Genomic DNA, 13,713 nt, shown 5'->3' on the forward strand with positions numbered 1-13,713 from the left:
ATCAAAATGAATTCTATATAGAGAAAGACGAACACACAACCTATAATAACTCTCGACTCTCAGTTTTTTTATAGGAAAAAAGATCTGATTTTCATAAATGTCATTGTTGGAGTAAGGACTAGCGTTAATCAATGCGCTCTTCTTTAGTAGAGTTGATAATAATTCTTTTTCTTTTATCTTATAAACCGCGCCATGCTGTGAATTCTGTTTGCGTTTCTCGCCGTATCATCGTGGCGCTACTCTTTACATATATATTGCTTTTTATCCCCCGATTCGGTGCACTCTCGTTTTGTACGCACACTGCGTTGGTTCTGTGAGTCATATTATACCGAATAAATACTTTGCCGTATATTACATATAATTAGTATGTGTGTTCTATCCGAACCTCAGCCCAACAGTCGTAATAGTTTACATATGAGAAACAATTCACAATTCCAACATAACATGATTAGAAATAAAGAAGGTCGTCATCTTGGATATTGATTACTTAATAAATTTTATGCTTTTGAGTTTGGAATTTACAATTAAGAAGAATTGAAAGAATCATTTCAAAATATTTCTTTATAAGATTTATATGAAGAGGCAATAATAAACTGTTGCTTGACTTAAACGTCTTTGTCTTATTATAGTTAAATAGTTTCAGTATTTTCAATTTCTTAGTGACAAGAAAACCAGTGGTTTTTGAATTAGAGTTTAACATATATTTCTTCATGAATTTTAAGGGATTTAATATTAAAAGTTAGATAATGACCTTCTAAACAACAATTATTCTTAACCCTCAATTAGCATATCGCACACATGTGCTAATTCGCACCACTTTTTTTCGTTCAGCACTTTATATATTTCAATTTTTCATGTAAAAATCTTTTTTTTTCCTAAAATAAAATGCACTACTCGATTGCCGGGGAAATTTTACATAAATTTTTATTAAAAATGACTGAGATACGACAGTTAAAAGTTGTCAAAATCTCAAATCGCACTAGTGTGGCATTTGAGGTGGCCCAACCGAGGTGTGCTAATTGAGGGTTAAAACTAACATATTAGAATACATTCATTTATATAATTCAGAAGTTCAGAATAATATTTCAAAAGATTAAAGTTTCACATCTTTTAACATAAATAATTAGTATCTTTTTCATATATATGCAAATTTCATAACTTTTTGACCGATCTTTAAGTATTTAGTCAAAACATTATTAAGGTATTAAAATATTAATACATTTGAATGAAAAATCCATTAGATATGACTTAATGATATCAAAAATTATACAAGAAGTCTTTTGAGAATCAATTGAGAAAGTAATCTTATTTAGAAGTTATAGTGAGCATTATTTAAGACGTTATTAATTAAAAGAATATGGTATGTTATTATGGTTCATTCTAGTAGATTTTTTCAAAATATGGAAAATTGTTTTAAATCATTGTCTTTCTAAATTTAATTTTAAGATATATATATTTATACATATAACTAAATATATAAGTTTGTGTCTACATATAGAAAGATCTCTGCAAAACTCTTAGCTCCAAATTTTTTTTATAATACACTGCCTCTTAATTTGAGGCAAATAATCGTGACACAATTAGTGGAAAACACTAATCTTTCATCTTTAATTGCAAAAAATTATATAATAGGAGTAATATATAGATGTTTCGTGTATGCTATTGGTGTTAGAAATCTCCGGCTATAGAAATGAAGATACAAGTCTATTCGATTCCACTAAAAGACTAAAGGCCTCCGCACAATAAAACATATAAAGAACAGATATTAGCGATTAGGGCTAAAAAATCAAGAATAAAGTTGAATACACGATAAAGAATACAGGCAACAAAAACAGGGAATAACACAGGCAATAGATTTTTAACCTATCGGAAGCCGTGCATTAATGCTACATCAGCTTTATTCCTATAATTTCTTATTTCTAATCGCTAATATCTGTTCCTTGTTCCTTATATTTTTCATTATGGGGCCTTAAAAATCATTTAATAAGCGACGTTATCGCACATACATGCATGCCACAGCTACGTCACTGATAACTGTGATTGAAGGAAAGAGGCAAAGAGTGGGGTCACAGATTTCCGTTCACGTTCAACAAGATATCAACGCTACAGCAGTCTGTTTTGTGCCGGTTTGAACGGAGATAATGCCGTCATTTCGCGTACTTTGATTGCATCGGTAATTCGATTGTCAGTGGCTGTTTGACAAGAGGCTTGCGACAAAATCTGTTCTTTTCAATAAAAACGAGCGTTGCGCACTTCCGAAATATACATATGTACAACATATTTTCGGATCGCACTGTATTTACATTCGCTTTAATACGCAGCTTGATTCGCTGATAGATTTGTCGATATGGTGACCGCGGTGCCATCCACTTATCAGCGCAGAAATCCCAGGCGTTATCATTCAAATTAAATAGGGGAATACCTATTATGCAAAAGGCAATTTCCTGCTGCTGTACCAGTTTTTAACATCCGCGTTTTTGTTCTTTTCCTCGTTTTGCTTCTCGCAAGTGAGAAGTGTGAGAACGAGCGCCTTCCACGATTCCACATCCAAGGCGTACTTTCAGCAGCCGTGTGGCGTTATCGCTGAAGCCAGTATCTCTGTCTGACAGTGTCGTAGGATCAATGAAAATAGCCGATAGTGACTTGAACCGAGTCCGTTCTTGTTCGGATTGTACTTTGTTCCCGCGGGACGGTGCATCCTCCAACTGCAGGTGGTGTCAATGCGACGTGTCGAAAACCGTTAGAGCCAGATAAAATAAAGTTTTCCTGCCCGCGAAGCGCTTTCCACAGTGACAGCACCATGTCGTCACAGATCGATGGTGAATTTAGTGTTGACAAAGTGACCGCTACCAGATGGTAATTTGTAATCCTAAATATAAGTCAGTTAATCTTTTAATTTAGCGGATTGTTGCCGACCGATTGCGTCAATTTAAAATATTAGGGTGCGTTCAGGAATTACGCCCAGGCCCAGCTAAGTAATTCTAATGCTGTAATATACATGACGTAAACTACAGCTTAGAGTTACCCAGGTTGAATTTCTGAACGCAGCCCTGATGTTTCTCGAGCTTGTTTTTTATTTTACCCTCAAAGTTTTCGCAAATTGTGAAAAAAAAATCAAATAAGAATTATGTTTACAAACTGATCTTTCTTTTGTTATTTGCAAAAAGTAGATTAAAAGACAAAAAATTAAACTGGACATTTATATTCTAATTGGAAGTGAGAGAATTTCGTAGCGACTTGATAAATTTATTTAAAGACCCTGTAGCTTTTTCGGCGTGTGTAAGATATATCTGATATAAAAAAGGTGAATTTTCAGCGTAGCGCATGAATATTGTGACATTGATGCAACAGCAGCATCAAACGCTCGACGGTAATCACCAGGGTCAGAAGGAGCAGGACCACATGAATAATGGTGCGTACTGTTGCGGCGTCTGCCGAGGGTCATGAGGTCGACAGGTTTCGCGGCGAGGCTGGATGTTCGGCGAAGGAAATGGCGGTCGTAGCTTCGGACAATGATAGCGTTGGAGATTCCTCTACGCAGTGCAGGGACGTTATAGACAACGATAATGAAGAAGAAGAGACGGATGTCGAGGAAAGCGGCGCCGGCGGCTGGATCACAAATCCGCCGGTATCGACCATCGTCCAGCAGCATCAAGCGTTCGATACCACGAATGGTTACATCGCCCTTCCGAACCCCGATTCGTTGAATTTCAGTGACGTCCGCGTGAAGGATTCGAGAAATGTGCATCTGGGTAGTGAGGTCAACTACAATGGTTCGGTTACTATTCATGTAAAACATGTCGTTTACACGTCTAGTCCGACTCAAGATGCGAGTAAATCTGATGACACCAGCGTCTCCGACAATATCTCGAATTTGTCGACGAATAAGGATAACGGAGATATAAACAGATCCATTTTTCAGCAAAATATTAAATTAAATAAAGGTAATAATCGTGCAACGCACCCGTTGCTTTTAGTCTATAATTCATTCTTTACGTAAGTATACATAGATATGTATAAGCATAAAATCGCAGGATAACTAAAAAGTAGATCCTTTATACAGATCCTTTATAAGTTTCTGGATCTTAGGGTAACAACAATTTTATATAAGAAATAACAAATCGCGACCCCGCTAAATTGCATTATAGTGTAAATATGCTAAATATGCTATAAATTGAATATAGATATAATGTAAATATTTTTTATTGATATTATCATAACAAAACTCTTCTTTCCTGATAAAAAAGAAAATGTATTTTCAACTCTTTCAAACTAGTTTGAAAACGTGTGTAATAAATATGTTGTGTATCTAAATATTAAAGAATCAATATTGATCTTGAAAATTTTAAATATATTAGTATTATAGGACGCAATGATTACTTGCAGACACTGATTTTAATCTGATAAATTCAAAAACATCATAGAATCAAATTCTCTTTGTTTTACACGTAAACATTTTGTGGTACATGTAAACATACGTGGGTATGTAATAAGCAACGCAAAGTGTTGAAATGTTTACATGTAAAACAAAGAGAATTTGATCTGGCTGAGTAACCTGAAACGATTAGTTGAATCGAAGTCGATGTCGATGCATTGATAAATAGTCGATATCAAATACTGATTCATATTTTTGTCATCATAGTTGTTTTTTTACGTCAATTAAACAATTGCAAATATTTTTGTAAGATTTCTATTGTTTTTCATCTGGCTCCACACATCCAGATGACAAAAATATCAATCAGTATTCGACATCAATCATTCATCGATGCATTGACGTCGATTTGACTAATTATCTCTAGTTGGATAGTACTGATAGTTCTGCGATAGTAATGCGATAAGAATCAATAATGTACAATCTTTATCTATTTTGAAGTTCTATCTTTTATAGTTTCAATAATTTCTTTCATTTAGTACATGTCTTTTTTTATCTGAAAGAAACCTATTTATAAACCGTCAAAGCCACATATTGACCTGTCAGAACATGGGGGTTTTCGGAAGAACAGCCGTTTCTTCTCTTACGTGAAGTATGATAATGTTATCAGAGAACCATTCAGACTGCAACAATTTTTAAAAGTAATTTCAATGTCACAAATATCATTAAATACTTTGAATAATGGTCTTTGTCATACTATTCCAGAATATAGTTTAATATCGACAGTATTCTAGATTTAAAATTATTACACTTTAGTTGCGCCACAAAAGTTTAAAACTAAATATAAAAGAGCTATTTTGATCTCACAATATATATGTGTTGTGCTATCTGGCATAGATTAGCGAGATATTGCATGTGTCACAAATTGTTTACTCGATTGTGAATAGAAAAACAGAAAATTGATACCAAACAATAATTATAATGCTTTACGTGAGGGACTTAATTAATGTAATTATAATATTCCTTTCGTACACACGTGCTACCCGTCATATTATTTGTGTATGAATTTCATCAAACGATATTAATAAGTAGCTCGTGAACAAACGTTCTAATACAGCTTTTTATAATTATTCTAGTGACGCAATGGCTCTGGACGTGGAAACGTGCGGTTTTATCGTGCGTTATAACTTTAATACTTCTAGCTGTTGTAGTACCCATATCGGTCCACCAGACCGCATCGGTCTCCTCGGAAATTCCAACCTCATCGCCCGAGGGTAATCGTCTATCTGGAAAATTTTTTATTTTGCAAGCGCGACATAAAGCAAGCGTTGTGTTATCACGACCTCGCCGATTATAGATCCCGACAAGGTATTCCCGTTATCCGGCTACTACAAGGTTGTGTGCTACTTTACAAATTGGGCCTGGTACCGTCGTGGAATCGGCCGTTATTTGCCGGAACACATCGATCACAATCTATGCACGCATATCGTGTACGGCTTCGCAGTGCTAGATTATTCCGAGCTGGCGATTAAGTCAAACGACTCCTGGGCGGACTACGACAATCGTTTCTACGAGCGGGTGGTAGCGTATAAAAAGCGGGGTCTTAAGGTGCTCCTCGCGCTGGGCGGATGGAATGACTCCGCCGGCGACAAGTACAGCCGATTGGTGAATAGTCCATCCGCTAGGAAGAAATTCATCAATCATGCCATTCAGTTTATCGAAAAATACGGTTTTGATGGATTGGACTTGGATTGGGAGTATCCCGTTTGCTGGCAGGTGAGCGCAATTTTTTTTTAATTTACATTCTGTCAAGTAAGAACGTGGTCGTTATAACTCGCAGTTGGCAAAAGCTATACTCCTGATTCTTGCATGAGTTGATAGAGAATAACTTTTCTTCTTGATGCTTTGCGAAGAAAAGCTCAGTTGTCGTTAAAGTTTTGGCACAGCAAAGCATAAGCGTCGCATGAGTGCCGCGTACGCATCGGGCTTCGAAGCTGTATTACGTGTTTACACACAATCTGAATGCGGACAAAATTTTGGAAATCTGTAAAAAGGCCTTGTTACTATCTGCCAACTCGTGGTTTATAAAAAAACAAATGAAGACTGGATCCTGCAGGTGGATAATGATCCGAAACACCGGAACAGACTCTGTACTAAGTGGAAGGAGCAATCTGGCATCAATCAATTGGATTGGCCGTCACAGTCGCCCGATGCAAATCCAATCGAAAATGTTTGGGCATATATTAAGCATAAGCTTCGTGAAAGACAAATATTCAGTTTAAAGCAATTATCTTCAGATATTCATTGGAGATACGGAGATCCTTGCCGCACGAATAGTGCAAAATATGCCTCGGAAATGTTAGTCAAATATCGACGCCGATGGTGACTGGAAACATTATTAATGTAATTGCATCTTAGCTCTAATCAAACAAAATGTATCTATGTATTTCAAAATTTTGCTAACTCAATTTTTCTATAAATTAGGCCGACAACGCTCTTACTTGACAGACTGTAATAATATTAATACAAGCGTTAGAGTTTTTATTCATCATCGTCCTTTTTTTCGTGTTTTTTTTTCTTTATTTTTTATCTCTGGAAATATTTTGAATAATATTTTAAGATTTAAATATAAAATTTAGATAGTATTTTATATCTTTATTTGAAACTCTGTTTTTCGTACTTTTTGTATATAATCTTGCAAAATATTTATAATTATTTTCAATTATTAACAATTTTTTTCAAATTTTGGCAACAGGCAAATTGCAACAAGGGTCCAGATTTGGATAAAGAGAGCTTTGCAGCTATATTGCGGGAATTAAGCGCAGAATTCAAGCCAAAAGGATTGCTTCTCTCGGCAGCGGTTTCGCCGAACATTCTGGTGATTGACAAGGGCTACGACGTCCCGGCGTTGGCCAAGTATTTGGACTGGATCGCCGTCATGGCGTATGACTATCATGGACAATGGGACAAACGTACCGGTCATGTTGCGCCTTTATATCATCATCCGGACGATGAGTTCTACTACTTGAACGCTAACTATTCGATCAATTATTGGATCTCGAAGGGTGCACCACCCAGGAGCATTGTTATGGGCATGCCGTTGTACGGACACTCCTTCTCAATCGACAATCCCAGAGCTGGAACTGGTCTGAATTCTCCGGCCAGCGCCGGGAACGCCGGAGAGTTCACCGGAATTGCCGGTTTTCTGTCTTACTACGAAATCTGCGATCGAGTACGCAATCGTGGATGGACGATTGTGCAGGATCCGGAGGGTAGAATGGGTCCGTACGCTTATAAGGGCAGCCAATGGGTTAGTTTTGACGACTCAGAGATGATCAGGCGGAAGGCGCAGTTCGTGCGAGATATGGGTTTGGGCGGTGGTATGGTATGGACTCTGGATTTGGACGATTTCCGCGGACGATGCGACAACGGACCACATCCACTGACTCGCACGATTCAGCGGGTGCTGGCGAAACCGCCGAAGGAGCACAACAGGCCTCTGAACCCCGTAGAATCAAAGCCACCCCCTCCAACAATGACGACATGGACCGTCAAGCCAACGCAAGCGATACAGACGACTACGACAATGGATCGCGTTTCACACGACAGTTCCGGCGAGTTCAAAGTCATCTGCTATTTCACTAACTGGGCCGGATATCGGCAAGAGGGCCGTGGTAGATTCGTACCGGAAGATATAGATTCCGATCTCTGTACCCATGTGCTTTGCGCATTCTCCGTGCTCGACGGTAGCAGCTTAACGATGAAATCCAACGATCCAAGGGCCGATATAGACAACAAGTTTTACGAAAGGGTGGCGGCGTTCAAGGCAAAGGGACTCAAGGTGCTGATGACACTGGGAGGCTGGAACGATTCGGCCGGCGACAAATACAGTAGATTGGTAAACTCGCCGTCGGCTAGGCGAAGATTTATCACGCAAGTTCTTGTCTTCATCGAGAAGTATGGTTTCGAGGGTCTCGATCTCGATTGGAAATATCCGGTATGCTGGCAAGTGGACTGCAACAAGGGCCCGGAGTCTGACAAGCAAAGCTTCGCTGAGCTGGTGAAGGAACTGAGCAACGAGTTTAAGCCTCGAGGATTACTTCTCTCTGCGGCCGTATCGCCAAGCAAGAGGGTGATCGACGCGGGATACGACATTCCTATCCTGTCCAAATACCTGGACTGGATATCCGTGATGACGTACGACTTCCATGGTCAGTGGGACAAAAAGACTGGCCACGTAGCACCGCTGTATTCTTTACCGAATGATTGGAAACCGACATCTAATGCCGTAAGTTTAATTACTTTGAGAATTATTTAGCATGGGAATTATTCTAATAATATTGGAAATTTTTAAACTACTTAGTTTTTTGTCACTAGAACTTTTCGATCCATTATTGGATAGAGAAAGGTGCAAATCCGAAAAAGTTGATCATGGGCGCCCCATTGTACGGCCAATCATTTTCACTTGCGGAGAGAAATGTACACGGATTAAACGCGCCAACCTATGGTGGCGGCGAAGCTGGAGAGGCGACCAATGCAACAGGCTTCTTGTCATATTACGAGGTAAATTCATGTCAAAAAAAAAAAAATATATTAAAAAATAAAATTTTAAATAAATATTAAAAAATCATCAAATAAGTTTCTAATAAAATGCATATAAGAAAATAATAATTCTGCATTAATTAATAACTGCAAATAAAAAGTTATTAATTTTTAATATCCTAAAGATGTACATTTATTCCAGGAGTAAATAAATATCTATTCTTTTGCTTTTATGACAGATATGTGAAAGAACGTTGAAGAAGGGATGGATAGTCGTTCAGGATAAAGACAGAAGAATCGGCCCTTATGCCTACAAAGATGATCAGTGGGTGAGCTTCGACGACGCTCAACAAATCAAACTGAAGGCAGAACTGATCAAGAAACTTGGTCTCGGCGGTGGTATGGTTTGGGCCTTAAATCTGGACGACTTCAACAACAAATGCGGCTGCGAGCCTAGTCCGCTATTGAGAACAATGAATCGAGTTTTAAGGAATTATCCGAAGGGCCCGCTGTGTCCCATTACAGAAGGTAGATGTTAATATCATTTTTTTTTAAAAGAAAAATATCTCAATGATATGTACAATATGTAAAAAAATATAAAGTTTGGAATCTATTATATAAAAATGTATAAATATTGATTATATTGAAATAGTATTTTTAGGTATAATTTTTTAATAACATTTTAATACTATTTCTTATGATTATTAGGAACGGTTGTAATCGACGTCAGCCAAACCGACATCGAATCCACAACTACCACAGAACGTCCAATATACGAATCCACTACATCATCAAGACCAATATAAGGGGAGACTGGGGCACTATAAGCCACAAGAATTCAAACTCTGAAAAGTACTTTTAAATATAAGATTTTTTGTATTATTTTTTTTTATTATAATTAAAGCACTATGTGTATTTAAAAATTTATTTAGCGTATTTTGCAAATATTGATTAGTTTTGGAGAAAAAAATTAAAAAATATTTTTTGAGAAATAACCCAAGGTGCCTCATACTCGGGGCATCATGGGTCTGTCACTGAGGCACTATAAATCACACACAAAAACTATGTTTATTTATTCAAAAAATTACAAAAAGTTACAAAAGTTAAAAAAAAGAAATTCTATTATATACGTTTTCTTATGACACTGTTCAGGATTGGGCAGAACAAACAAGATATCAGAACCCACTATTGAAATATTATTTTTTTGGGAGAAAAACTAACTTTTGACATGTTTTCTTCAATCAAAAATAACATATCATCAACCTTTCTATCTGTCATCAAGTTTGGTGGCGTGTGTGATTTATGGTGCCACAGAGCAGTTGGTACCATGGTGCCCCAAATGCACTTAATATAGAAAAAAATGAAACGTAATAAAAAAATAAATGATATATGATTATCTGTAGTGTAGTAAAATGACAAAATATGCTAGAAAGTTGCACCTAATTTTTAGTACGTGTATATTTTACTACAAAAACAATATATTAAAACATTTATAAATAGTTAAAAAGAAATTCATGCATCACGAAAATCATTTATGTAACGTGCGTCTCGAAACTACGGACTTTGATGACTGCCATCTCGATACGAAGTATGGGCAACGAAATAACCGTCACGCATGATACTATTTGAATCAACTTAAACATTCTGGATTATCTTAAACAGTCAATGACTCATGGTACTTCGTGGCTCATGGTGCCCCGGTCTCCCCTACATCCCACCAGCAACAACTCCGACTACAACGACGATTGAATCAGACATTGACGATACCATTGAGGTCGAAGCCAGTCCACTACCCGCGGCAAATTGCGGAGGACATTTATTCATACTGCACAAAAACAACTGCACCAAGTATTATCTGTGCAACTTCGGCAAGATCTCGGAACAGTCCTGTCCACCTGGACTCTACTGGAACGAAAACCGATGCGACTGGCCGGAGAACACCAAGTGCAATACCACTCAACGTCAAGTACGTATCGCGATGAATAGACTTTGATCATTTTAATGCAAACGTAAAACGCTTTAAAAAAAACGCGAGATTTATAATGTCGATTTCTTAGAGCAGCCTATCGCCGAGATTTAAGAGACTCGCAAAGAATATAGAAGAAAAAAAAGTGATTTGTTACTATACGAATTGGGCTTGGAGGCGGGCAAGCTTCGGCAGCTTCACTCTCAAAGACATCAACGAGCAGTTTTGCATTTTTGCATACACATCGTATATGCCTTCACTACGCTAGACGCGGAGACATTTCTCTTAAACATCGATGACTCCGTCGACGTCTATAGAAGTTTTCTTAACAAAGCGGCAGAAGTTAGAAGAAGAAACGGCGGGGGGTACCTTAGTCAAGCGTCCGAAAAAAAAAATGATTTTTTAAAACTATTGTATTCAGAATCTATAATTGCAATTAATTTAAAACTTTTTTTGCACACTAGTATAACTCTTAGACAATACAGAAAAACTTTATTTATAAAAAAAAATTATTTAAACAAAAGATATAGCAGATCTTGTTGAGCGCCTTAATTCGAAGCACCAAATCGGTGTGCAGTCTCTGGATCGCAAGAACGATCCAATCTGAAAATTTCAAATGATTTTGTAATCTATATATACCCACATTTTCTATATGAATAATATAAGAGCAAAATTTTAAAAATTAAAATTTTAATTTTTACAGCAATTTAAAAAAGAAAAACGATTTTTCGCATAAAAAAGTCAGTAAAAATGGCCAATAAAATTTTTTAAAACAATTTTTTTTAAATAATTTTTTATTCATACAAAAGATAATTATGTATTTTCAAAGTATGTTAAGTTTCAAGTTAATCCGTTTATTAGTTTTTCAGTAATCGTGCACACCAATTTCAAAAACATGTTATCGAGAAAAACGCGTTTAAAGTTTTCGGTACAAAAAAATATAAGAAAAAAAGTTGAATAAAGAATTTTTTGGGGAACTTACAGCTTTAGGTCAGTCAATCGGCAATTCCTGGATCATATAACCCATAAAACCCATAAAACCCATAAAATCCATAGAACCCATAAAACCGTTCCGGCTTACTGCGCGTCAAAGGGTACCTGAGCGGCAACTGCGTACTCACATACTTGCTCGGAAAAAGGCTCGATCGGTAGACTTATAGTTCGAATTTTGAAAAACCAAATATAGCCCCGTATTCTACAGATATTAAGGAGTATTTTAAGAAAAAAAGAAGACTTTTCTGACTATGCTATCCCCTTAAAGGCTCGGCCTGTTGCTCGGTCTAGGTGGATGGAACGACTCAAAGGACGACAAGTACACAAGTACAGCAGATTGGTTGGTAGCCCGCGGTCGAATTAATAGAAGACATTTTGTCGGATATGTCATAAGAATTATCGAGCAGTACGGATTCGACGGTCTGGATCTTGATTGGGAGTTTCCGGTATGCTGGCAGGTAAACCGAAATATCTTCTCTCTTCTTTTCAGTATAATTATAACCATTCTTTCAACACATGAATTATTAAAGATACTTTGGAACATTCAAAGGAGACATTTTACTTTCGATTTAAAGAAAGAGTTTAACAAGAAGAAATTATTTTCCAAATATACACGTAGTTCTTCTTTATTAAAATTTGCTGTTTATCAGTAGATCCCAAATGCTAGGCTAGGGACACTAATTATGGAAATTAATTAAAAAACAAATATCTCGGAGAGGGCGATTGTAGCCGCGGTCCTACGCAGAATAGCAAAAATTTCATAGGACTTTTCAAAGATCTCAGCGAGGCGTTCACATCTCGAGGACTCCTGTTATCCATCGCGGTCTCGGCGAGCAAGATCGTCGTCGACCGGGACTACACCTGTATCCCGCTATTAACGTGGATTGGATCGCCGTTTTAAATGATATGTACTATGTTTTCATGACTTTCAGATAATAACGGAACAGACATTTCGTTATACTTTGTCGAGAGGGATGAGGGATGCGGAGCCGCCTTTGGAACCTCTAACAAAAATGAAGCTGCCAGTATCATATGTAATTATTAATTACACTGTGACAGCATTCTGTACCACGCTATCAGAGTGTGTATTCCAAGTGAGATTTGTTCAGTATACACATTTAAAAGATTACAATTTTTTAAATATCGGCTATAATTTTCTCGTCGGAGGTGACGGGTTCGCATATGTTGGCAGAAATTGGGACTACGTCGGTGCCCATGCCCGTGGTTATAACAGCAGAAGTATTGGCATTTCCTTCATCGGTAATTTCAGTTCAGTTATACCTCCGAAACTACAATTACGTGCCGCGCAAAAGATCATAGAGCTCGGCGTCAAAGCCGGAAAGATCCGGCTATAACCTGTTAGGTCACCGACAAGTTTCGAAAACTCTGAGTCCTGGAGATGCCTTATATAACGAAATTAAAAAGTGGCCCCATTGGTCACCCAAGCCCTGACCCGATAACTTAAAAGTTTAACTTATGAATGAAATACAGTGTCTGAAAGTATTCACATCCTGTTTTCCTTTAAATCTGAAATTGCCGCACTGCAAATCCAAATGTGTTAGTTTTATACGCATAAACGTCTGTTCAATCGTGTCAAATTTTTAACGTGATTTAAAACGGCAAGAAATGTGTCAGAAGAGTTTTAGCTAACACATTTGCATTTGCAGTGCATCTATATATCTATGTCATACTACGTTTACGCGAGCGTTACTTCTGTAGTAACTTACGATAATTTACCCGTTTACGCGGAGTAAATTATCGTAAGTTACTACAAAATCCCGTTTACGCGAAGGAAAATCCCGTTTACGCGAACAAATTATTGTAAGTTACTACAGAAGTA

The 13,713-nt window shown here is 37.2% G+C and overlaps 1 protein-coding gene across 2 annotated transcripts; it reads left to right on the forward strand.

Moving 5' to 3' along the window:
• Positions 1–2,099: 2,099 nt before the first annotated feature.
• On the forward strand, positions 2,100–10,713 carry LOC143896668 (putative chitinase 10). Of its 2 annotated transcripts, XM_077404639.1 has the most exons (9): positions 2,100–2,856; positions 3,317–3,944; positions 5,509–5,646; positions 5,730–6,148; positions 7,128–8,660; positions 8,750–8,935; positions 9,154–9,442; positions 9,623–9,766; positions 10,577–10,713. In XM_077404639.1, the coding sequence occupies exons 2-8, from the start codon at positions 3,410–3,412 to the stop codon at positions 9,718–9,720; spliced, it is 3,198 nt and encodes a 1,065-aa protein (XP_077260765.1). In that variant the 5' UTR covers positions 2,100–2,856; positions 3,317–3,409; the 3' UTR covers positions 9,721–9,766; positions 10,577–10,713. The 2 variants fall into 2 exon arrangements, with proteins under 2 accessions (XP_077260765.1, XP_077260766.1); XM_077404640.1 differs by lacking the exon at positions 10,577–10,713 and having other exon boundaries at positions 9,623–9,841.
• The last annotated feature ends 3,000 nt before the right edge of the window (positions 10,714–13,713 follow it).

The sequence above is a fragment of the Temnothorax americanus genome, unplaced genomic scaffold (assembly GCF_048541705.1).
Source record: "Temnothorax americanus isolate GAGA-0224 unplaced genomic scaffold, ASM4854170v1 Scaffold19, whole genome shotgun sequence".
Classification (NCBI taxonomy): domain Eukaryota; kingdom Metazoa; phylum Arthropoda; class Insecta; order Hymenoptera; family Formicidae; genus Temnothorax; species Temnothorax americanus.

Coding starts and splice junctions, on each gene's coding strand:
- LOC143896668 (XM_077404639.1), top strand. CDS start 3,410: ATGGTGCGTACTGTTGCGGCGTCTGCCGAGGGTCATGAGGTCGACAGG. Junction 6,149..7,127: donor AGTATCCCGTTTGCTGGCAG/GTGAGCGCAATT, acceptor TTTTGGCAACAG/GCAAATTGCAACAAGGGTCC. Junction 8,661..8,749: donor GGAAACCGACATCTAATGCC/GTAAGTTTAATT, acceptor TTTTGTCACTAG/AACTTTTCGATCCATTATTG.